At 47.8% G+C, this 25644-nt stretch overlaps 2 protein-coding genes across 4 annotated transcripts; both read left to right on the forward strand.

The window, feature by feature from the left end:
- Positions 1–6055: 6055 nt before the first annotated feature.
- Positions 6056–9768, forward strand: LOC101168304 (glutathione S-transferase A). Of its 2 annotated transcripts, none has more exons than XM_004074399.5 (6): positions 6056–6279; positions 8573–8638; positions 8713–8818; positions 9029–9147; positions 9222–9310; positions 9393–9768. In XM_004074399.5, the coding sequence occupies exons 1-6, from the start codon at positions 6109–6111 to the stop codon at positions 9523–9525; spliced, it is 684 nt and encodes a 227-aa protein (XP_004074447.1). In that variant the 5' UTR covers positions 6056–6108; the 3' UTR covers positions 9526–9768. The 2 variants fall into 2 exon arrangements, with proteins under 2 accessions (XP_004074447.1, XP_023815997.1); XM_023960229.2 differs by having other exon boundaries at positions 6058–6279; positions 9225–9310.
- An 836-nt stretch (positions 9769–10604) lies between these two features.
- LOC101168055 (glutathione S-transferase A) lies at positions 10605–14877 on the forward strand. 2 transcript variants are annotated; one of them, XM_004074398.5, is made up of 6 exons: positions 10605–10864; positions 13444–13509; positions 13586–13691; positions 13889–14007; positions 14079–14167; positions 14240–14877. In XM_004074398.5, exons 1-6 carry the CDS (start codon positions 10694–10696, stop codon positions 14370–14372), a joined length of 684 nt encoding a protein of 227 aa, XP_004074446.1. In that variant the 5' UTR covers positions 10605–10693; the 3' UTR covers positions 14373–14877. The 2 variants fall into 2 exon arrangements, with proteins under 2 accessions (XP_004074446.1, XP_011479655.1); XM_011481353.4 differs by having other exon boundaries at positions 10606–10864; positions 14082–14167.
- The last annotated feature ends 10767 nt before the right edge of the window (positions 14878–25644 follow it).

Consider the following 25644-nt stretch of genomic DNA (forward strand, 5'->3'; position numbering starts at 1 on the left):
TGAGGCGATGGTCAGCTACATGACCACGTGAGGCGGTCGTCAGCTACATGACCACTTGAGGCGGTCGTCAGCTTCATGACCACGTGAGGCGGTCGTCAGCTTCATGACCACGTGAGGCGGTCGTCAGCTTCATGACCACGTGAGGCGGTGGTCAGCTACATGACCACGTGAGGCGGTCGTCAGCTACATGACCACGTGAGGCGGTCGTCAGCCTCATGACCACGTGAGGCGGTCGTCAGCTACATGACCACTTGAGGCGGTCGTCAGCTACATGACCACTTGAGGCGGTCGTCAGCTACATGACCACGTGAGGCGGTCGTCAGCTACATGACCACTTGAGGCGGTCGTCAGCTTCATGACCACGTGAGGCGGTCGTCAGCTACATGACCACTTGAGGCGGTCGTCAGCTTCATGACCACGTGAGGCGGTCGTCAGCTTCATGACCACGTGAGGCTGTCGTCAGCTTCATGACCACGTGAGGCGGTCGTCAGCCTCATGACCACGTGAGGCTGTCGTCAGCTTCATGACCACGTGAGGCGGTCGTCAGCTACATGACCACTTGAGGCGGTCGTCAGCTTCATGACCACGTGAGGCGGTCGTCAGCCTCATGACCACGTGAGGCGGTCGTCAGCCTCATGACCACGTGAGGCGGTCGTCAGCCTCATGACCACTTGAGGCGGTCGTCAGCTTCATGACCACGTGAGGCGGTCGTCAGCTTCATGACCACGTGAGGCGGTCGTCAGCTTCATGACCACGTGAGGCGGTGGTCAGCTTCATGACCACGTGAGGCGGTGGTCAGCTACATGACCACGTGAGGCGGTCGTCAGCTACATGACCACGTGAGGCGGTCGTCAGCTACATGACCACGTGAGGCGGTCGTCAGCCTCATGACCACGTGAGGCGGTCGTCAGCTACATGACCACTTGAGGCGGTCGTCAGCTACATGACCACTTGAGGCGGTCGTCAGCTTCATGACCACGTGAGGCGGTCGTCAGCTACATGACCACTTGAGGCGGTCGTCAGCTTCATGACCACGTGAGGCGGTCGTCAGCTACATGACCACTTGAGGCGGTCGTCAGCTTCATGACCACGTGAGGCGGTCGTCAGCTACATGACCACTTGAGGCGGTCGTCAGCTTCATGACCACGTGAGGCGGTCGTCAGCTTCATGACCACGTGAGGCGGTCGTCAGCCTCATGACCACGTGAGGCGGTCGTCAGCTTCATGACCACGTGAGGCGGTCGTCAGCTTCATGATCACGTGAGGCGGTCGTCAGCTTCATGACCACGTGAGGCGGTCGTCAGCTTCATGACCACGTGAGGCGGTGGTCAGCTTCATGACCACGTGAGGCGGTGGTCAGCTTCATGACCACGTGAGGCGGTCGTCAGCTTCATGACCATGTGAGGCGGTGGTCAGCTTCATGACCACGTGAGGCGGTCGTCAGCTTCATGACCACGTGATGCGGTCATCAGCTTCATGACCGTCAGCTTCATGACCACGTGATGCGGTCGTCAGCTTCATGACCACTTGAGGCGGTCGTCAGCTTCATGACCACGTGAGGCGGTCGTCAGCTTCATGACCACGTGATGCGGTGGTCAGCTTCATGACCACGTGAGGCGGTCGTCAGCTTCATGACCACGTGAGGCGGTCGTCAGCTTCATGACCACGTGAGGCGGTCGTCAGCTTCATGACCTTTGAGGCGGTCGTCAGCTTCATGACCACGTGAGGCGGTCGTCAGCTTCATGACCTTTGAGGCGGTCGTCAGCTTCATGACCACGTGAGACGGTCGTCAGCTTCATGACCACGTGAGGCGGTCGTCAGCTTCATGACCACGTGAGGCGGTGGTCAGCTTCATGACCACGTGAGGCGGTCGTCAGCTTCATGACCACGTGAGGCGGTGGTCAGCTTCATGACCACGTGAGGCGGTCGTCAGCTTCATGACCACGTGAGGCGGTGGTCAGCTTCATGACCACGTGAGGCGGTGGTCAGCTTCATGACCACGTGAGGCGGTGGTCAGCTTCATGACCACGTGAGACGGTCGTCAGCTTCATGACCACGTGAGGCGGTCGTCAGCTTCATGACCACGTGAGGCGGTGGTCAGCTACATGACCACGTGAGGCGGTCGTCAGCTACATGACCACTTGAGGCGGTCGTCAGCTTCATGACCACGTGAGGCGGTCGTCAGCCTCATGACCACGTGAGACGGTCGTCAGCTTCATGACCACGTGAGGCGGTCGTCAGCTTCATGACCACGTGAGGCGGTGGTCAGCTACATGACCACGTGAGGCGGTCGTCAGCTACATGACCACGTGAGGCGGTCGTCAGCCTCATGACCACGTGAGGCGGTCGTCAGCCACATGACCACTTGAGGCGGTCGTCAGCTACATGACCACTTGAGGCGGTCGTCAGCTTCATGACCACGTGAGGCGGTCGTCAGCTACATGACCACTTGAGGCGGTCGTCAGCTTCATGACCACGTGAGGCGGTCGTCAGCTACATGACCACTTGAGGCGGTCGTCAGCTTCATGACCACGTGAGGCTGTCGTCAGCCTCATGACCACGTGAGGCGGTGGTCAGCTACATGACCACGTGAGGCGGTCGTCAGCTTCATGACCACGTGAGGCTGTCGTCAGCCTCATGACCACGTGAGGCGGTGGTCAGCCACATGACCACGTGAGGCGGTCGTCAGCTACATGACCACTTGAGGCGGTCGTCAGCTTCATGACCACGTGAGGCGGTCGTCAGCCTCATGACCACGTGAGGCGGTGGTCAGCTTCATGACCACGTGAGGCGGTGGTCAGCTTCATGACCACGTGAGGCGGTCGTCAGCTTCATGAACACGTGATGCGGTCATCAGCTTCATGACCGTCAGCTTCATGACCACGTGATGCGGTCGTCAGCTTCATGACCACGTGAGGCGGTCGTCAGCTTCATGACCACGTGAGGCGGTCGTCAGCTTCATGACCACGTGAGGCGGTGGTCAGCTTCATGACCACGTGAGGCGGTGGTCAGCTTCATGACCACGTGAGGCGGTCGTCAGCTTCATGACCACGTGAGGCGGTCGTCAGCTTCATGACCACGTGAGGCGGTGGTCAGCTACATGACCACGTGAGGCGGTCGTCAGCTTCATGACCACGTGAGGCGGTCGTCAGCTTCATGACCACGTGAGGCGGTCGTCAGCTTCATGACCACGTGAGGCGGTGGTCAGCTTCATGACCACGTGAGGCGGTGGTCAGCTTCATGACCACGTGAGGCGGTCGTCAGCTTCATGACCACGTGAGGCGGTGGTCAGCTTCATGACCACGTGAGGCGGTGGTCAGCTTCATGACCACGTGAGGCGGTCGTCAGCTTCATGAACACGTGATGCGGTCATCAGCTTCATGACCGTCAGCTTCATGACCACGTGATGCGGTCGTCAGCTTCATGACCACGTGAGGCGGTCGTCAGCTTCATGACCACGTGAGGCGGTCGTCAGCTTCATGACCACGTGATGCGGTCGTCAGCTTCATGACCACTTGAGGCGGTCGTCAGCTTCATGACCACGTGAGGCGGTGGTCAGCTACATGACCACGTGAGGCGGTCGTCAGCTACATGACCACGTGAGGCGGTCGTCAGCCTCATGACCACGTGAGGCGGTCGTCAGCTTCATGACCACGTGAGGCGGTGGTCAGCTTCATGACCACGTGAGGCGGTCGTCAGCTTCATGAACACGTGATGCGGTCATCAGCTTCATGACCGTCAGCTTCATGACCACGTGATGCGGTCGTCAGCTTCATGACCACTTGAGGCGGTCGTCAGCTTCATGACCACGTGAGGCGGTCGTCAGCTTCATGACCACGTGATGCGGTCGTCAGCTTCATGACCACTTGAGGCGGTCGTCAGCTTCATGACCACGTGAGGCGGTGGTCAGCTTCATGACCACGTGAGGCGGTCGTCAGCTTCATGACCACGTGAGGCGGTCGTCAGCTTCATGACCTTTGAGGCGGTCGTCAGCCTCATGACCACGTGAGGCGGTCGTCAGCTTCATGACCTTTGAGGCGGTCGTCAGCTTCATGACCACGTGAGGCGGTCGTCAGCTTCATGACCACGTGAGGCGGTCGTCAGCTTCATGACCACGTGAGGCGGTGGTCAGCTTCAAGACCACGTGAGGCGGTGGTCAGCTTCATGACCACGTGAGGCGGTCGTCAGCTTCATGACCACGTGATGCGGTCATCAGCTTCATGACCGTCAGCTTCATGACCACGTGATGCGGTCATCAGCTTCATGACCACTTGAGGCGGTCGTCAGCTTCATGACCACGTGAGGCGGTCGTCAGCTTCATGACCATGTGATGCGGTCGTCAGCTTCATGACCACGTGAGGCGGTGGTCAGCTTCAAGACCACGTGAGGCGGTCGTCAGCTTCATGACCACGTGAGGCGGTGGTCAGCTTCATGACCACGTGAGGCGGTCGTCAGCTTCATGACCACGTGATGCGGTCGTCAGCTTCATGACCGTCAGCTTCATGACCACGTGATGCGGTCATCAGCTTCATGACCACTTGAGGCGGTCGTCAGCTTCATGACCACGTGAGGCGGTCGTCAGCTACATGACCACGTGAGGCGGTCGTCAGCTTCATGACCATGTGATGCGGTCGTCAGCTTCATGACCACTTGAGGCGGTCGTCAGCTTCATGACCACGTGAGGCGGTCGTCAGCTACATGACCACGTGAGGCGGTCGTCAGCTTCATGACCATGTGATGCGGTCGTCAGCTTCATGACCACTTGAGGCGGTCGTCAGCTTCATGACCACGTGAGGCGGTCGTCAGCTTCATGACCACGTGAGGCGGTCGTCAGCTTCATGACCTTTGAGGCGGTCGTCAGCTTCATGACCACGTGAGGCGGTCGTCAGCTTCATGACCACGTGAGGCGGTCGTCAGCTTCATGACCTTTGAGGCGGTCGTCAGCTTCATGACCACGTGATGCGGTCGTCAGCTTCATGACCACTTGAGGCGGTCGTCAGCTTCATGACCACGTGAGGCGGTGGTCAGCTTCATGACCACGTGAGGCGGTCGTCAGCTTCATGACCTTTGAGGCTGTCGTCAGCTTCATGACCACGTGAGGCGGTCGTCAGCTTCATGACCTTTGAGGCTGTCGTCAGCTTCATGACCACGTACCATTGTCTCCCGTTTACTCCTAAACCATTAGTGCTGAATCTCCAGCAGTAAAGCTTTTCTTTTTTTGATCAGGAGACAGCAGAAGATTCTTAAAACCAAATGGGATTCTATTTTAGTTTATGGACTTCAAACTTCATGTTTTATATGAGGCATTTGGTTTTTATGCCTCAAATTTTTCGTTTAATTTATATTAGTTTAACTTACCTTTTCCTCTCTGTCGTATTCTTTTTTTCTTTATGTGTGAGAACAGCTCCTTTAGAGGGTTTCTCTAGAATTATCAGGATGCAAAAATACAAAACAAAATAACTGATGATTTTATCAATTAAAATTTATTATAATTTATAATTTATTATAAACTTATTTCATTGTTCATAGACGCTACGACTGCAGGTAAAAATCATTTTCAGAGACAGCAGAATTTGACTAAACGAAGCTGTTTTAGATTATTTTTCGGAACATTTTGTTGAAATAATTAAAAAAAACGTTTTTAAATGCTTGCTGTAGTGCCATTAAGTTTTTTTAAATCCATAAATATATATACATACATATTTAAACTCTACCAACAAAGCTGAGTGTGATACAGAGTGCTAAAACCGAACAGAGAAAAAGAGATAGATAGCAACAAATGAAAAATCTAGATTAAATCTTAAATTTTTTTAAATCACAAACTTGTATAAATGAAGACAAAAAGTAAAAATGTCACCAAACATCCAGGTTTTAAAATAGGTCCCAAGTTTTTAAAACCTTGAAGTTTGCTGAGTTTTTGTTTAGCATTTTTTATCAAATACCTCTAGGGGGCGCGTGACGTCCATGGACCTGAACGCTGGAGGATGCAGCTTCCTCTCCCGGCCAGCAGATGGCGGTGTGTGCGTAGAATTGTATCTAGACAGAGCGCTTTATAAAGCGAGGACATGTTGGAGTCTGCGCACTTGGACTCTCGCCTAAAGCTGCGATCATGGCTGCTAAAAGCATGACTCTGCTGTGGGGCTCCGGCTCCTGCCCCTGCTGGAGGGCCATGATCGCCCTGGAGGAGAAGAACCTGCAGGGCTACAACCACAAGCTGCTCTCCTTCGACAAGATGGAGCACAAATCCCAGCAAGTTCTGGACATCAACCCCAGAGGACAGGTGAGGAGGAGGAGGAGCTCCTGCAAACTCACAGCTCCGTTTAATCTGCTTAGGAGCAGCAGGAACTGTAGAGAACTGTGAGGCTTTAGGGAGGAGGTGAAGCAGGAGGTCCTGGGACATGAGGGGAGCAGGGAGGCGCAGAGGAGACCTGCTGGTGCTGGAATGAAGAAGCTCAGGAGGATTTTAGGGGAACCCAGGAGACAGGAGTGCAGGGAGATGCAACACAGGGTGGAGGTGTCAAAGGTCAAACATAGGCGGCTGGAGGAGTAGCACGACAGGTTGTTAAATTATTGTTCTCATGATGGACGAATTCATAGAAAATTAAACTCAAATTGCATTTCTGAGTATTTCTTTATTCAAATCGTTGTGAACCAGGAGCAGATGGAAGAAAAAGTTTGAAGAAGATTGTGACGTAGAAAACACACTGGGTGGGCGTTAATTCTGGTGTATTCCTCTCTGAGGTGCTAATGCATGCTAGTCTAGATTACTGTCATGCCCTGCTCTCTGCTCTAGGATATTGAACCTTCAACGTGTGCTGAAGAGGACCAGGGGTGGGGGGGGGGACATTTTAAAATCGCTGCATTGGCTCCATGTGCGTTTCAGAATTAAACGTCTTTTATTGGTTTATAGATGTTTTCATGGTCTCGGCCCTTCATATTTATCTGATATGATTTTAAAGTATCAGCCCTCGCTGAGGTCCTCTGATGCCGTTTGGTTATTCCAAAAGTTAGAACTAAAACAAATGCGAGGCTTCATTCAGTTACTATGGACCTCGCCTGTGGAACAGCCTCCCAGCATGCCTCAGGGCCGCACAGACTGTTCATGTTTGTAAAGGAAATCAAGACCTACCTTTCTAGCTTTTAGTTAAAATGTAAGAATTTATTTGACATTTTCATTATTTATTTTCTCTTTTGACTAGCATAATTTATTTTAAATTCACACCTATATCTGTCTATTAAGGGTAACTTATGTACTTATTTGGTTATTTATCTATTTTAATTTCATTCCTATTAATACAAAAGGTGTGTCATGTTTTAGCTTGGGGTTGTGAGGAGCTGTAAACTAGTGGGAGAGAGTGTAAACAAAGGCATGATGGGAAATTAGAAGAGGCTTACAGAACAGAACTCAGAAGTGAATTTCTGATGAACTTCTGAAACTGAAACTACACTATTTTACCAAAAGTATTGGCTCATCCATCCAAATGATCAGAATCAGGTGTCCTCATCACTTCTTCTGGTCACAGGTGTATTACATTCATGCAGACTATGTTTTTACAAACATTTGTGAAAGAATGGACCGCTCTCAGGAATTCAGTGACTTCCAGACTGGAACTGTCATAGGACGCCACCTGTACAACACATCTAGTGGTGAAAAGTCCTAAATGTTCCACAGTCAGCTGTCAGCTCTATCAGAACAACATGGAAGAGTTTGGGAACAACAGCAACTCAGCCACCAAGTGGTCGACCACGTAACCTGATGGAGAGGGGTCAGCGGATGCTGAAGCACAAAGAGGTCGCAGACTTCCTGTAGTCAATTGCTGCAGAGCTCCAGACGTCATGTGACCTTCAGATTAGCCTAAGTCCAGCATGCAGAGAGCTTCATGGAATGAGTTTCCATGGCTGAGCAGCTGCATCCAAACACACATCACCAAGTGAATACAAAGCATTGATGCAGTGGTGGAAAGAACAACGCCACTGGACTCTAGAGCAGATGACTGTGCACCAGTGACCAAAGCAAGGTCCATGAAGACATGGAGGACAGAGTCTGCTGTGGATGAACCTGACAGAGTCCTGACCTGAACCCCATAGAACACCTTTAGGATGAGTTAGAGCAGAGACTGAGATCCAGGCCTTCTCCACCAACATCAGTGTGTGACCTCACCAATGACCTTCTGGAAGAATGCTCCAAAACTCCTAGAAACTCTCCTCAACGTTGTGGACAGCCTTAACAGAAGAGTTGAAGCTGTAATGGCTGCAATAGGTGGACCGCCATCATATCGAACTTTATGTGTTTGGAGTAGGACGGCACTTCAGTTCATGTGTGAGTCAAAGCAGGTGAGCGGATACTTTTGGGAATATTGTGTTTGTCCTAGAAAATGACAGGTTTTTGGATTTAGTCTAAAAACAGCAGAGTCATGATTTAAAGACCGCTGGGAACATTTTAGAAAAAGATCAAAAGATTAAGCAAGCATTAGTTGATGACAAATGTAGATTTTTAACATCCACCCTTGAAGATTTTCTGTAGAATCTCTGAGAGAGTTCTGACCCGGTTCTGACAGAGTTGCTTTTTTCAGCTTCCCTCCTTCAAACATGGAGACAACATAGTGAATGACTCGTACGCCATCTGCTTTTACCTGGAGGTGAGACGCCGTCCAGTCGTCATCCACGGGACCAGCAGAACCGCCCGTTTCTTCATTGGGTTTCCTTGTTGCAGAGTCAGTTTCAGAACCAGGGGAACCGGCTGATCCCAGACGCTGCAGAGGAGCGGGCCCTCATGTACCAGCGCATGTTCGAGGGGCAAAGTTTCTACGAGAAACTCAGTAAGACAGACAGAAGCTGCTTATTGCAGTTAAAAACCAAGAATCTGCTTCTCCGGTCAGGAAGACATTTCTGGATTTTTTTAACCAAAACTTTTGGTTTGATTGAAGATCCAGAAGATTTGAAAGTGCTTGAGAGGAAAAAGGGAAAGAACATCTGATCATTTATCATTTTGTGGGTAAATGAGACAAATCGTTGTGTTTTTCTTGTAGATAACGTCATCTACTATGACCTTTTTGTTCCTGAGGAGGAGCGGCACGCCTCCGCTCTGAGCAGAAACAAGGAGGCCCTGAAGGCTGAGCTGGGCCTGTGGGAGGCTCACCTGCAGAAGGTCTGTGATGGACGCCACCACCACCCAGCCTTTGTTTGCTCTGATGTTCTGGAGTTGATCCTGTGTTTCTGAAGCAGAGTCCGGGCTCTTTCCTGGCTGGAAGCTCCTTCTCTCTGGCAGACGTGGTGGTCTTCCCCACCATGGCTTATCTCTTCAGATTTGGGTAAGACAGCCACAGAGACCAGAACTTCCCTCACGTCTTGGCTGGGATTGATTTTTGTTGGGGATTACGCCTTTCTCTCCAGGCTGTCTGAGGGGCGTTACCCCAAACTGGGCGAGTACTACGCCCTCCTGAAGGACCGGCCCAGCATCAAGGCCAGCTGGCCCCCTCACTGGCTGGAGAACCCCAAAGGACACGAGGCTCTGAAGGATTTCTGAGAGAAGGCCTCCTCCTGAGCGTTTGACAACATCATCTCAGCCAACGCTTGAACTGTCCAGTTTCAGCTGTTCTTGTTAAATGCAGTTTTCTAGAGGAACAGAAGATTAAAAGCTTCTTTTTTTCACTTACGCTACCAAATGCCAGCAGCTTTTACAGCAGGTGCTTTGTGCAAAAACATGTGATGACCCCTGACCTGTAAAACTTTATTGCTTTATTATAAAATAAAACAGCAGAAGATGAAAGCCTCTTTCACTCCTGAAGGTGTTCAAGGTTTGACGTGGAGATAAGGAGCAGTTATGGCGCCATCAAAGCCGCCGTGCTCTGCAGAATCCTGCAGCCTTCTGACTGTTTGATGGAGACGCCTTCAGAAACAGGACAGCAGTGCCTCTGCGCTCTGACATTCAAATTAAAAAACAGCAGTTTGCAGTCATTTCCCATAATTCCATGGGGTTGCTCCATCAAAGCAGAGCTTGATTACTCATTTTGATTCATGCAGATAAGTAGAAAGACATCCTGCTTGGTTTATGTGGAGGAAGGTTCTCCATTAAAGTTGAGTCATCTTCAACAACTTCACTGTGAGACAAAGATGACATTGCAAAAATAGCTTTGCCAAGTCATTGGAGTTAATCATTCATTTTTCACCCTTTTCTTGAGCCGAGGTACACATTTTTTCTTTTACAAAAATCTTGAGGCACACCAGCAACCAAAAACAATAAAAAAGAGAAACTCTATTGTCTGTATTGATACACAGTTTCTCCACTATCATGTGCACATTGTTTCCAGCAATTGAGGCACAAAAATTTGAATTTTTTGAGCATTTTTCCGAAAGGTTTTGCTAGTTTTCTATGATTTAATAACTAAATTCATTTTTAGACGTATTTAAGAATGGAGAGTTTTTAAGTTCAGTTTTTAAGAATTTCTGAAAAACACAAAACACTTTTTTTTGTTGGCATATTTACAAACTTTTCTCTTTCTTGAGTAAAATATTCTTCACTTAAATCTATATTTTCAAGGACAAAATATCATTTGAAACTGTTTATGAGTGAGATTTGGGCTCCCGGCCGCTAGGGGGCGACGTGTAGCTGTTGATGAGCCCGTCAGCCCGGGTTCTCAGCCTGCAGTTGTCAGAGGCGCTCGCGGCTGTTTGGGTCTCGAAAAGCTGCGATCATGGCTGCTAAAAGCATGACTCTGCTGTGGGGCTCCGGCTCCTGCCCCTGCTGGAGGGCCATGATCGCCCTGGAGGAGAAGAACCTGCAGGGCTACAACCACAAGCTGCTCTCCTTCGACAAGATGGAGCACAAATCCCAGCAAGTTCTGGACATCAACCCCAGAGGACAGGTGAGGAGGAGGAGGGGGAGGAGGAGGAGGGGGCCTAAGGGACACCTGAGCCAAACAGAGAGACACGAGAGTCTGAACACGCAGAAATTTACTTTGAAAAAAAAAGTTGATGATGTTAAAACTTTTTCTTTTTATAAATAAACAGGTTGAAAAAGGAAACTGATTAAAAACACACTAGGTTGCTAGACGCCTACACAGACACACAACAATACTGTTGGACTATTTTAACAAACGGAGTAACGTTAAACATTAACTTTACTTTATCTAAGATCAGATTAAAGGTTAAGTATTTCTAGACACGTTTCAAGTGCGTCATAGTTGTATAAGTCCGCACTAAAAAACTGCTTATATTATTGATTTAAATCTGATAGAATGTTTAACATTTTTCTAACGGAGGCTTTTATTTTTTCAACCTTTGGCAGGAGCCAAACTTCCTTCCGGGACACGTGATTCACACGCCCCAATCCCGCTGTCGGAGCGGTTTATTTTTTATAATTATTTTAATTTCTTGTTTTTTTTAACTTTATTGTACAAAACGGAAGTACAGTACAAAACACAATTTTACAAAATAAACTTAAAATGTGCCAGGGGAGCATACATGTCACATATATATTACATATACATATATAAATAAATATACATATATTTTACATAAAAACATTCAAGGCTCTACAACTTTCATACAAACATACAGCTTTCTGGTTAAGGCTTTTAGAGATGGTACATTTGTTTGATTAACACGGGTAAAAATAGAAGATGAAGAAAATGTGCATTTATGAAGATGGAATTTACCAAATATAATAATAAGATTAATTATGAGTTTATTATGAGCGGTTTAGATCAGCGGCCCCCAACCTTAGTGACGCCACGGACTGGTATGACGGCACATGTAGTTCTCCCAGGTCGGTCTTTGGGATGGTTTTTTAATTAAGTTATCTCAATGAACACAGACAGTGATGGAAAAGGCACATCTCATCTTAAAATGAAAGGAAATATTAATTAATCGTTGGTTTTTTTAAATTAATAAATTATTGTATTTATTAATTCAATTAAAGAAAACATTTAACAATCACGGCATGTCTGTCGATGACATCAATATCAATGATGAGATGAAGGTAGACAAAAAACAAATATAACTTAAATAAAAATAAGGGTCTATTACAAAAGTTTAAATAAATACATTCTTGTGATTCGTGTAAAGATTTATAGAATAGTATGAGGCGGTTTAGTAATCCATTAATGTGAGGTTTCACCTTTAAGAATTTACAATTATGTACAAAATGCTTTGAAATTACAATCAGTACATTCATCAGAAAGTCCAGATTTTTGTAATCGAATTTTAATAGTATTCCAATTTAAATGTTGGGTTAATGGTGATATTTTTTGATTTGAGACAATTGTGAAAAGAAAACCAAAACTCTTTTACATGCAAACATTCAAAGAAAAGATGTTCCACAGTTTCTAGTACATCATTTCCACAAAAGACCCAAACATCACCATCACAGTTAAAGCCAGTGTGTAAAAAGTACTTTATAGGTCACTTCTTTGCTTTGTGAGGGACAGGATATGATGGATATAATGTTCGTATCCTTTTAGCTTCTGCTGTGCTGTAATTCTGCTAAATATATTTTCTTTTTAACGGGAAAGGTAATATGAATTATTTAAAATCTCTCACATTTGTTTGTTAGTTTTTTGTCTCCCTTCCACATAGAGTGGCCTCATTTCTGAAGAATGTTATTGCAGCATTATTGGCTGAGCTGCAGTTTTAGTAGGAATTGAATGGATTTGATTTTCTTATTATATTCTTTTAATGGGCAAACCAAATTGAATTTTGCACAAAAAAATGTTGTGATCAAGATAATTATCATGTTTGTCCATTAAATTAGAAATCGCCCATGGTTTCCATAATTCTGCTCTCTAAGCCATCAGAATGAGATGAAATGACTCAAGCGTTGCTTCCTGATGTGAAGGTTGAAATCCTGCAGCTGGAGTGTAGTTTCTGCATCTGTCCATTAGGTGGCGACAAAGTTAAAATAAAGCTGACAGAAATATCTAAGTTTGTTGTTTTTGTTTGCGTTTAGTCCAAAGGAAAATAGAAACAAATACGTTTATAAAGTAGAATTGGAGGAAATAGATGTTGCATTCATAGAATTACTTCTACCAGAATTGACCTAAAGAAAGAATAGAAACATGTTGGTAAATAAAAAATGTAAACTGTGAAGTGTTTACAGGAAGTGGGCGTCTGCAGGTGAGTCTCAAAGTTTTTGCAGTTCCTGAAGTTTAATCTGGAAGAAATTCTCCACTTTATCCCAAAAGTCAAGGCGACATCCTGAAAGTTCATGTTAGCTTGGAGGTGTGAGGGGCTGTAAGCTAGCAAGAGAGAATGCAAACAGATGGGTGATGGGAAGTGGAGGCGGGCTTCCTCCACACCAACAGTCCACAACTCAGAGGTGAATTTCTGAAGAACTCCTGCTGCTCTGCAGACACTATGTCCTAGAGAACGACACAGGTTCATCATCATCATCATCATTCAAAGATCACTGGGAAGGCTTTGAAAATCTCCTTTCTTCGTCCTCCAGCTCCCAACCTTTAAACACGGAGACACGCTTGTGAACGAGTCCTACGCCATCTGCTTGTATCTGGAGGTGAGGTGTCCCGCCCATCGCTGCGCAGCTCAAACACTCCTCAGGATCTGCTGTCCTGACTGTCCTCTTTCATCAGAGCCACTTCAAGTCTCAGGGAAACCAGCTGATCCCGGACGGCCCAGAAGAACAAGCTCTGATGTACCAGCGCATGTTTGAGGGCCTCACGTTCTACGAGAAGCTCGGTAAGGCCAGCAGGTTTTACTTCCTGTCACCTGTTCATGTAGGAAGGAACCACGGCTGTAACCTGGAGGTGTGGTTTCCTGAGTTCTAGTCCTTGAACGGGTGAAGCCTGAATGGATGCGTCTGCAGTTCCTTATTTCCCCTTTTTCTCCAGATCCTCTAACGGTCCAGCTGGTTTTCTGATTCCTCTTGTTTCCAGGAAGCGTCATCTACTACGATTGGTACGTCCCTGAAGGAGAGCGGCACGACTCGGCCCTGAAGAGGAACAAGGACGGCCTGGTGGTGGAGCTCGGGCTCTGGGAGGGTTACCTGTCCAAGGTGAGCCCAGCAGAGGCTGGAAGGCGCTCCTGGTGCGGCCACGTCTTCAGACTCTCTGTTCTTGTTTCCAGCAGGGCTCTGGCTCGTTCCTGGCAGGAAAGAGTTTCTCGCTGGCAGACGTGGTGGTTTTCCCCACCGTCGCCTTTCTGTTCCGATTCGGGTGAGACAAAAAGGTTTCTGGGTTCTACACAACAATCGCGCTTCTTCTGAGCTTTGGCTTCCTGTTGTGCAGGCTGTCTGCGGGGCGTTACCCCAAACTGGAGGAGTACTACGCCCTCCTGAAGGACAGGCCCAGCATCAAAGCCAGCTGGCCCCCTCACTGGCTGGAGGGTCCCGAGGAGGAACTGCTGCTGAAAGACATCTGAAAGCGCTTTATTGTTCCCAACTGCTTTAATGATCCAAAACACAGCGATGCAGCTCTGCTTCTTCCTCAGACTGGAAGATTCCTGCTTCCAGCAGCAGTAGATTCATAGAACAAACTGTAAAAGTCCACAGATGCGTCTGTCTTTAGGAAGTTACAGGAACCCGATAAACTGACTGTGACCTCTGTGACCTCTGTGACCTCTGCACAAACGTCGCTCCACCTGCCTGTGTCACCGTGACTCTGCAGGTCTGTCTGGCAGCTGTTATCTGCAGTTCCTGCGCAGACGCAGCTGTGTGCTGGAAGAAAAGCAGTGCAAGAGCAAAACCACCTAGAAGCAGAATATTTTTTTTATAACGAAAAAAACCCAAACATGAGAATTTAGAGCGTCTTTCAATTGAAACTTCTGAAGTACTAAACGTGTTCTGATTGTTTTTCTTCTTTGTGTTGCTTCAAAAGAAAATGCTGTAAGGCTGTCTGTTCTTGATTAAACAATTCCTATAAATTCACTTTTTTTCCTAAATAAAAGCTGAGCAGAAAAAAGATCCTGCTCCTTTGAATGCAAACCTACCAGTTAGAATGATTTTAGTGTTTTGGTTCATTTGCACATGACTTTTGTTGGCTTTGCATTATTTGCTCCACATTCATTCAGCTTTGGTTCAAACGGGGAGGAGTTTGATAAACTCCATGTGGTGCAGCGACCAACAGTTGGCCTCATAAACAACATGTCATGTCAACCTTCAGAAACACCTTTACCTGGCCTTTACTCTGAGCTTCAGGGACGTCCTATTTACAAAATCTCACCCACTGTTGAACTAACTCTTTGCTAAAGTCACATGAGGCTTAGAATAAAGCCGTGAAAAAGAGAATGAAAAGCCTTTGACCTCAGTCCCATTTCTGATCTAGTTTCAACGGCAAAAATCTAAAAACCTGTTGTTTTTTGGACATATTTTGGAGGAGTTGTTGGTAGGACTGTTGGTCTCACAAAAACTATTTTTTTTCATGTACTCCTGATTCACAATGACTTGAATAAAGACATACTCAGCAAAGTAATTTTATCTACATATATCATCAGAAAAATGCCATAAGAACATAGTAAAAACACCAAAATCATCATTTTCATCAGAGTCTGCCTAATAAAAACCGTTCCAGACCATTCACAGATAGGAATTTCCTCACTTTACTGCCAGAAACTGTTGACAGGCTTGGATGTTTATGGATTTATGAATAATTCGTTAATTTCAGTCATAATTTAGTGACATTGGAAGTCAGGTTCTCTGTGACTCTCTCCTTGTGGACTACCATCCCGCTTGTTCGTCAGCAAAACCCAATTCAGTAAATCCTGATTAGCTGGATTGAATCAGACCAGTTTGTGATTGACTGAATACACCTGGGGCCTGTTTCAGAAAGGAGGTTAAGTGTAAACTCTGAGTGCGTTAACCCTGAAATCAGGGAAACCCTGGGTTTTCCGTTTCAGAATGGGAGGTTTGTTAAACCAGAGAAAGCAGAGTAAGTCAAACCCGTTTCTGAAAGAGAGGTAACTTATACTCGGAGTCAGTATCCATGGTTACTTATGCTGTGAACCTAACCTGCTCGGGAGCAGGTTTTATTCTCTAAACTCGAGGTTTCTGCCGGTCCCCTCCCCTTTTTAAAGACGAAGCGGTATTTTTCGCTTTAACCTTCATTGCCCACATTTCCGTCACACAGAGACGGTCTAAGTGACAAGAATGGCTTGTCCTTTTTTGGAGGACCCAAAAGACGAGGAGGCTGCATTAATTCGTAGAGAATTACATTTATGTCGTGCGAGGATTTTGAGACCTAGACTCGATTTTTTTGTCATTTCCCCATACGTTTTTGTTTGAGCGTTACCGTTTTTCGTTGCAGTCAATTACATATAAACAATGAAAACAACATTAGATATGTATTGCTTTGTAGATGTTTCATATGTCAAATATTGTCAACAAACCCTACATCCATGACATGCTCACATTTGACCTGATTGAATTATGTTTTTATACTTCATTTTTAGCTGCTGCCATGTTCTTTTAATTCCTGCAGGATTGCATCTACATGAAAATGAAATCAGGGACATTGAATTAGATTAATGTAACAATTACTTTTTGGAAACACAATTTGCTAGCACTGCTTACTTTCTTAATCCCATATAAACCTATACCACTCGATCAATACAAGGGTAGACAAAAGTTCACTTTTAAAAACACAATTTTGTAGCAGCCCATGCAGTGTCTCATGTTCATGCATTTACTACTGCAGTTACAGTAGTGGGACTGTAGGGGGCATGTGTTCTGCTGTGCAAGATTTATAATAAAGAGACATGTGGAGTGAACAGACGTGTGTGTCTGAGCGCCATAATTTCATTCACATCTACCGACACCGAACCCTGTGAGGCCGGCTACAATTGCATGCATTAATATTAAACTGACCAACGTTTGCAAGAGGGGAAGGTTAACAAAAAAGTCCTCTAAACATTACCGACGTTAAATGTATTTTTCCCCAGATTGGTTCTGTACACTATGCAGCATTTCCTGCAATTACACCAGGAATAACACTTCAAAAGTACACCTAAATTTCGCCATTTTTTATTTCACACCTTACGCTATTTAGAAAGTTATTACAGCCAATATTTTATAACAATGATTTAAATGCAAACTTGAGCAGCTATGTTTTCCCACGCTAACTGTCTCTGTTTTGCAGATGCAGCGGTGTTGCTTTTCTTCCGTAATATGTGCTCATATTCACTGTAACTCTGCAGCAGCACGTCAAGTTCAGCTGGAGAAAAATACGCAGACCTCTTTTTTTCACGGTTGCTATGGTGACTCGTAATATCTGCGCTCCATTGATAATGGCTTCTTATAGTCGCGGTGCGCACACTTAACTCTGAATCAGTCCACTCAGAGTTGATTGACCTAACTCGGATCAGCTTCTCTGAAACAGAAAACTCAGAGTTGTTAATCTCTCGATTGAACAACTCAGAGTTCAAGTTTAACCTCAGAGTTGGTTGAACCTCCTTTCTGAAACAGGCCCCCGATCCAGGTGAGCAGCGAGTACTGAATAAGGGTTTGAAGCCTTTCTGAGTATTCACCTTAAAAACTCTACTCTGGCCACCAGCCCCTTCCAACTGAGTGGGTTCTCATGAGCTGACGTGGACCAGTGAGAACAGCCCCTTTCAGGAAAAGTCTGTGCTGCAAGCCCCACCCCAAGGCTAACACACACACACACACTTTCTCAACAGAGCTAGAGGTGATTGGCTACCCTCCTTCCTTTTCTATGCACATCCATCTTTGAAAAAGTTTGGATGTTTGTTTTCGTGGGAGATATGCAAACACGCTGCTGAGGCCGGTTCTAGGATGATGTCATGAAATGGGCGGCACTCACAAGGAGAGAAAGGCGGAGCCTCAGAGATCGAGTTGTCATACTTCTGTATAAAAAAAAGCTGCAAAAATAACTAATATTTCATGAAAAAACATTCTTTAGTGTGCCAAAGGTAATATATAATAATATATGGATATCGTTTATTATAAAAGGCTCAATAACAGCATGACATAGACAGTTTAACCCTTGTGCTATCCTAGGCATTTTAACATTGGGAGTTGGGTCATCTAGACCCACTCCCAACGATTACATGAAATCTTTCCACCTTCATCCACCTTTGTCATGGTAGGAATGGGTCATCTTGACCCCATAGGATAGCACAAGGGTTAAAAACAGTATCAGAGCAAGAACGGTTCTTCTGACCAATAGAATGACTGAATAACAGCTGTTTACTTCTCTATAGAGGCTTGAAACCAGAAGTACTTCCTGCTTGGAACACCTGTGGGAGGGGTCACTCAGTCCAACTCTCTACAGTCAATGGGCCTGGAAAACAACACCATACCACCGTCCCTCCCCCACCAAATGTCACACTGAGCACAAAGCAATCTGCTCTTCTAGTAACTTGCATACTCAGATTTATAGAAGCAGAAGTGTGATCCATCATGGTTCTGGAGTTTAGTGACACCATTGCAACGATGCTCTGTGAAGCCACAGGCAGAGTAAGGTTGCAGCTGCACACTGTGCTGTTTGTCTTTTCTGTCTGCATTTAGAGCCTTGAGTTTGGGGGTCAAGTTTCAGATCCAGACAAGCATAAACTTTTTCTTCTTTTTTTTTTTTACTTCAGATCAGCTTCAGACAGCAGATCAGGGCTCTTAATGATCACATCATAAAAAAATTCTTCAATTGTTCATGAAGAATGACATTATTAGCATGAGCTGAGTCATCTGTAATGGCATCCAGGTGTTGCAATTCAATTCAATTCAATTTTATTTGTATAGCCCAAAATCACAACAACAGTCGTCTCGATGGGCTTCGAAGTAAAACATGAAATCAAAAGGATCACGAATACAAAGAGTTCAATAGAAAAATACTAAAATGAACTAACAAACTGACTAAGCTATACTGGCATCCCTGCCCTTAGACCCCCCTTCGCGGTAAGGAAAACCCCCCAAAAAAAACGGATTCCGGAAAAAACGAAGAAACCTCAGGGGTGCCCACATGAAGGAGGGATCCTCCCCCAGGACGGACAGGCGATTTACCAGAACTCTTAGAGAAGAATTAACTTATCTAAATCTACAACTACATATATAAAAGTCCAGCAGACGAGCTTCATCCAGCCGTGGTTGTGGGGACAGTCAAAGGCGCGAGTCGAGCCGGAGACAGGAACCACAGCCAGGTGTAGGAGCAGGAGCAGAGACGAGGTACTCGGTCAGGTACAGAGCAGAGACGAGCCAGAGATGAGCCAGAGGCAGGATCCACAGCCAGGTGTAGGAGCAGGAGCAAAGGCGAGGTAAACGGTCAGGAACTGGAGCACGGATGAGCCAACTGGAGTCTGGAAGCACTCCCACTCCCCAGGAGGGGAGAGGAAAAGAGGGACAATACATGAACCGCACTGCACCAAACAGAGGCATGGAGAACTAAATAATAAATTATGATCAAGAATAGAGGAGAGGAAGGGTAGAAGTAAAAAAGGAAAGAGGACAGAACCCCAGTGCACCATCGAGGTTGTACTCTGTGCTCACCTCGCTGCCTGCGCTCACTACCCCTCCCCTTTTCCGTCACACACATTTGCTGCTCCTTCTCTAAGACAGGAGCGCATGCAGCTGCAGGGGCGCCAATTCACAGGTTTCATGCTGTTCCAAACTCTGTGATATTGAAATAGATAATAGAAAACCGATAGTGGAGCAATTTTTTTGTTCTTCCAAGCACTGGGATAATGCCCCCCTTTAAATATGTGCTTCTTAAAGTGTACCTTGATCACACTGAATGCTCCAGCTCCAGCACGTCCCCCCACACCCCAGAGCTAAGGGGAGCCAGCACAGCAGCCCAGCCAATCCAGGAGCCCCACCGTCAGACAAAAACCCTCTCACGCACTGAACCCCCACCACGGAGACAGTGCCGGAGTCCCGGCAACAATCCGGCCAAGGAGGAACAAAGGGCAAGGGGAGCCCCCGCCAGGAGCCCCCTCCAGGGCAGGGACCCCGTCCCACCCCAAGGCGCTCCAGGCCAATACCCAACGCCCCGACCGCTCGAGACCTACGTCTGTGCCCAGACGAGAGACACGCCACCGGCCAAGAGTCCTGGGCCACACCCACTCCCAACCCCAGAGGCAGGCCAGGACAACCCATGGCCAACCCGCACTGCGCACCCATGCAACCTCCCCGCAAACCGGGGGAAGCAGCAGAAACCGGTGACCAGTAGAGGCCCCAGACGGTGCCAGAAGACGGTGAGCCTGACGACCAGACTCTATTTGCTGTTAGCAACTATAGAAAATTGGGGTGCCCAGGTGATCCCAAAAAAAGGGCACCTGCTTCAATGGGGATACGGTTCACCCTGCTTAGATGTTGTGGACCCCCTCACCTTCGTGGAAAAGAGCTGCAAGTTCAGGGGCACAGGAACCCCCGGGACGCCACTAATGCTCTGGCAGCAGACAACTCCCCGCCCCACCCAGTCTGGGGGGTGGGACACAGAGAACAACGTGACAATCCCCGTCCCCCTGTGTGTGTGTGTGTGTACTAAAGAGATGGAATTAAAATTTGGCGGACGGGGCGATACAGATTCCTCCATTCTTCAACAGCAGAGTCCCAAACGTGTCCACCACAGGACCCTACGTGAGTGAATTTGTGTATGTTGACAGTGAATATACAATTGTCTGATGTGGAGTCATTAGGATCCAGCCAGGCCAGTTGAAAGAGAAAGACCTGTTGGTGTGTGGAACAGATAACTGTTGGTCCAGTATGTCAACCTTTATTTACAGTGGATGGCGTAATTATTTAACATCTGACAAAGGCCAACCAGAGCAAAACGTAATATAAATGAATTAAGGTTAAAAAAAGCCAATGGAGTTTTAAACTAGCACAAAGACTGAGTATTAGGAATAGTTTTCTCTGCCCTGCAAACACAAATTTGATCTTGTTCAACCAAAAATGACGTCCCCTGCAAACTCCCAGGCAGAGTCAGAGGAAAAAACGCTGGATGAAGTCATCAGCCAGAGCTGACAGACTCAGGAAGACATCTAGTGGGTTTGTTTTATCTCCAAGTCACAAGAATGTCAATCGGATCCCAGAAAAGATGAGAATCACATCTCTTTTCTGCACAGACTGCTTCCCTCAGTCTGCACAGACACAGGCAGCTGTTCACATGGACTCTGTCAGGAGTTCAGTTTTGTTTATTATGTAACTTGTGCTATCTTAGATGACCCCCCCCCCCTTCCATTGACGTGTTCTCCCTACCATGACAAAGGTGGATAAAGGTGGAAAGATTTCATGTAATCCATGGACACCAGTGAAGATCACAAATCATTGAAGAAAAAAGGTTCAGAGCACTGTCTAGTGGGTCTAGATGACCCAACTCCCAATGTTAAAGTGTCTAGGATAGCACAAGGGTTACAAAACGGATCTGGTTTGTTTAGGAATATTCGTATTGCGTATGTGAGTAAAGGTGAATGAAAAGTGCAGAGTCATCATGAGTTTTTAACTAGGGCTGAAACGATTCCTCGAGTTACGTGATTACAAAAATTCGTCGAGGCAAAAACTCTGCCTCGAAGCCTTGTTAAATTCCTATGACGCGCACTATACGCGCGGCGCAGGGATTTGATTGTGTCAAACGGACCGTTTATTCACACGGACCTTTTGAATTTAGTTGGAGTGATGGCGGAAAATAGATCTATAAATAAACGGAAGAAATTGTCTAAAGTGTGGGATCATTACACACTTAATAAAGAAGAGAACAAGGTGCAGTGTCTCTACTGCAAAATAGAGCTGGCATACAGCACATCTTCCATGATTCAGCATCTGAACAGAAGACATCTGCGCGACCGCTGGAACCCCGACGCCTTACCCGCGCGTGCTGCCGGCAGCGAGCGAGGGGCGGCGTCAGCCGCTCCTCGCCCCCTCCGCGGCGACCAGCGCGGGCCGCGGAGGGGGCGCCGAGAGGCAGGGGCTGGGACAGGCGAAAGCTCGCCTTTCGGCGGACCGCGAGGCTTCTTTAAGCATTGCAAAAATAACAAAAGCATTATTTTTACACGAAATATGAACAATGATTTTTTTTTGTTTTTTTTACCAAGGCTGTGTCCCACCAAGGTGGGGTAGCCTAGACAAGGCACACAACTTTAGCTCCCTCTGTCTCTTCCCCAAACCCTCTTCCTTCAGTGTGTGAGTGCGTGTGTGTGTATGTGTATGTGCGTGTGATGAACAATGATAATGATCAAATATGTTTTTCTGATTCTTTTATTTTTAATGGCCTTCCATTTTTGGTGTTGTGCCACCCTTTCAAAGTCCTCTGCCCCCCCCCCCCCCCCCCCCCCCACATACAAACCCCTCGGGGGGGCTAGCGGGTCGGGGTCTCCGCTGAGGCAATCAGTGGTTGCCTCGGCCGGTTGGCCTCCTCGGTCCCGTCAAGGCCTGAACAGAGCTCCTCTAGGGCCGGCGTCTGGGGGTGGGGGCCTGGGCTTGCTCCGGGGGGGCGACGCTTTCTGGCTCCTCTCTCTCTGTGTGGGGTGGGTGGTGCCGGGCTTGGGGTGTCGGCGCCTCCGGGGGTGGGGCCCCTGGGCTGGGGGGGGTTTGGGGGACAGCTGTTTGACCACCGGGGCACAGTCGACCAGCTGTCCCCAACTTACCCCCTTCCTCATATAACCTCATATTAGGGTGAGGGGGTGGGGGGTCTAGCCTGCGATGCGCCTTGGGGGGGGGGGGTTACTTGGCAGTGGCCCCCCTCCTATGGTTGCCCCCCTTCTTTCGGTTTTATTTGCACCTTAGACATGTAGGGCCCTTGGTAGGGGGGGTGCTTGGACATCACTGCAAGCAAGCAGCAGATGTCCTCCTGGCACCCTACTAGAGGGCTGCATTGGGATTGGGTCCCGCCGGGTCCCGCGGGACCCAACACAAATCTTGCGGGATCGGGCGGTTTGAATTGTGCTGCGGGCGGGAGCGGGCGGCAAAAAAAACCCCCGCGGGATCAGTGCTGCCATGAATATCTCATGAATATATATTTTAGCGGACTACATTAGGCTGTGCGGCTGTTGGATTCTTATGTACTGAAGCTCCGTGAAGGCACCAGGTAGAGACGCCCAATGGCCTCTGTCATCTAACCTGTTGTTGGGGGTGTGCAACGCCCCGCCCCGCCTCTTACTAAGAGCGCGCTCCAGGCCGTCTGTCTGCGCGCGCACACACGCAGACTTTTAACCGAACAGGATTTGTGAAAATATATTTAATAATTAAGTTGCAAATTACACAAAAGAGGAATGCATGAAAAGATGAGGCTGGAGGAGGGACATGAATCTCTTTAATAATATCAATAAAAATAGGTATTTTTTTCCTGCGGGACGGGAAACGATACAAAATCAATGCATCTCTATTACTGTGCGGGACTAAATTCAATGAGTTTTGCGGGTGCGGGCGGGAGTGGACATACATATTGCGGGTGCGGGCGGGAGTGTAACGCATACGTTGCGGGAGCGGGCGGGATTGGTCAGAAATTCAGCGGGCGCGGGCGGGAGCGGGATGAAGAAAATAGTCCCGCGCAGGGCTCTACACCCTACCTACCAATTTTAACCGCACCTTAGACATTTAGGGCCCCTTGGTGGGGAGGGTGGGGGGACATCACTGTGAGTAATCAGGAGATGTCCCCTTAGTGCCCTACTCGCCAATTTTAACTGCACCCCCCTTAGTACACACACCCCTCCCCCTTCAATATATACATTCCAACATAAACACACACACATGCACACACACACCCTCTCAAACACACATACACGCACACACATTTTGCAAGGAAGGGGGGGACCTGGGTCCATCTTTCCCCTACCCCTTCCCTGGTGGGGGGTGCGGGCCCCTTGGCGATGGCGGCCGTGTCCCTTGGGTGCCGGCTCCCTGGGCCCGGCGGTGCTCTCTCCGCACGGTGGGGGGGTTCATATTACACCTGAGCCGGGGGTGTTCGTGTCCCTGGGGGGTGGGTCCTGGTCCTTGCCCCTGAGCGCTGGGCCCCGCCAAACTTCCAACATGGCCGAGCCTGGTCGGGCCATATTTATAACACCCCTCGTGGGCCACCCTTTTTTCCCCGGGGTTCCCCCCTCCTGGGCGGGGGCGGCAGGCCCCTGCCTTGCTCCTCCCTGGACCAACCGTGGGCCGGGTGGGTGGCTGCCTGGAGTGCGGAGCGGGTCTCCCTTGGGGGGTCCTGGCTCGTACCTGGGGTTGGGGCGGGGGGATGCCCGGAACTCCTGGGTGGTGGTGGGGTGCTCGTCTGGGGCTGTGGGCGTCCTTCTCCGGTGGGGCCCTGCGTTGGGCTCTTCCGGCGCGGCGGGGGGGCTGCTTTCCTGGCTGGGCTGGGGCGGCGCTCTCTTTCCCTCCGCGCCTCCCTGCTCTCTGGCTCTGGGGGCCTCGCGGCGGTCCTGCTGGCACTGGCCTGGGTGGTGGTCTTGGTCGCCCGGGGGGCGGTTGTTCCCTGCCTGTTCCCATGTGGCGTTGGGACAGTGGCGGTTTTTGATATGGGCGATGTGGGCGGTCGCCCAGGGCAGCACGCCATAGGGGGCGGCATTTGCCGTGCCTGATGCGTTACACATAATGTGCTACATACTGAATACAAAGAGGAAGCTTGGAGCTTTTAATTTGAAATTGCTTCAGCAGCCGACACTTAATGCGTTTATCTTAACACATCAGATTATTAAGAATGTCTTCCTCCTATTTCCTCTTCACACTTATGGTACAAAAAAAAAAAAAAAAAAAAAAAAAAAAAAAAAAAAAAGAATACCTCAGAGAGAAACAACGTCAAACAGGCACATGAAAAGGAATTAGGCAGAACAAACATCCGTGCTCAACCCAATTTCGAAAAAAGCAGGCAATGGAGATTATTTCCCACAATTCTTTGCTCCGACACAGCAGACCCGATGCGCACGTGACCACCGCCCTCTGCTGCAAGACGCTTGCGGCCACACCTCTTTGCGGTAGTCTTTGGAACATAAGTCAAAAAACTCGAGAGGGGAGCGCAACTCGCCGGTGGCTGGCTGAATCACACTAACAGGTGATTGGGATTCTTTTTCTATCTGACAATCAACTCTGGGCCGCAGCTGCGCTTCCCGTCATAGAGACGGAGCCGCGTGTGTCAGAGGGAAGGGGAGGGGGAGGGGGGATGAGCGCAGACCATTTTTTATGGATTGAGTTTTTTTGGAGGATTTATACTGTTGGTGTTGCACAAATTTAGGGAAATGCCAAATATTTTTGGAGTAATCCCACTGATGAGTTCTAAGATTTAGTCTTTAATGTTTTTTAAGACCTAAACATATTAATCACAATAAGTTTTATTTTTTAGATCTAATCCCTCTGTTATGTTTCACAAAGACACACACAGGACGTCACACATTAAGAAATTATTGCTAAAAATGAAGCAGGAGTCCAGCTCTAAAAAAAAATGCTCTAAAAAATGATGAAAGAGCAAAAAAATGGAATTATTTGATATATAATTTCTTATTAATATTTCCAGGCTTTCTTTGTTTTTTGTCCTGCAGCATGTTCATATTTGTATAATTTTGACAGAATATATTTAAATGCATAACAAAATATTACAAGTTATTTAAGGTTTAACTTGAGTTATTCTGGATTAATGTTCCTGTTTTTATTCATATTTATGTTCAAAAAGTTCAGTTTAAAAAGTTTAAAAGTTTAGCTTTAGTGTGTAGTTCAGTAAATCTTTATCTTCTTCGGCTCAAAACCTTAAGCGTGTTTTTAACT

Source organism: Oryzias latipes, chromosome 11 (assembly GCF_053564925.1).
Source record: "Oryzias latipes strain Hd-rR chromosome 11, Olatipes_Hd-rR_3.1".
Classification (NCBI taxonomy): domain Eukaryota; kingdom Metazoa; phylum Chordata; class Actinopteri; order Beloniformes; family Adrianichthyidae; genus Oryzias; species Oryzias latipes.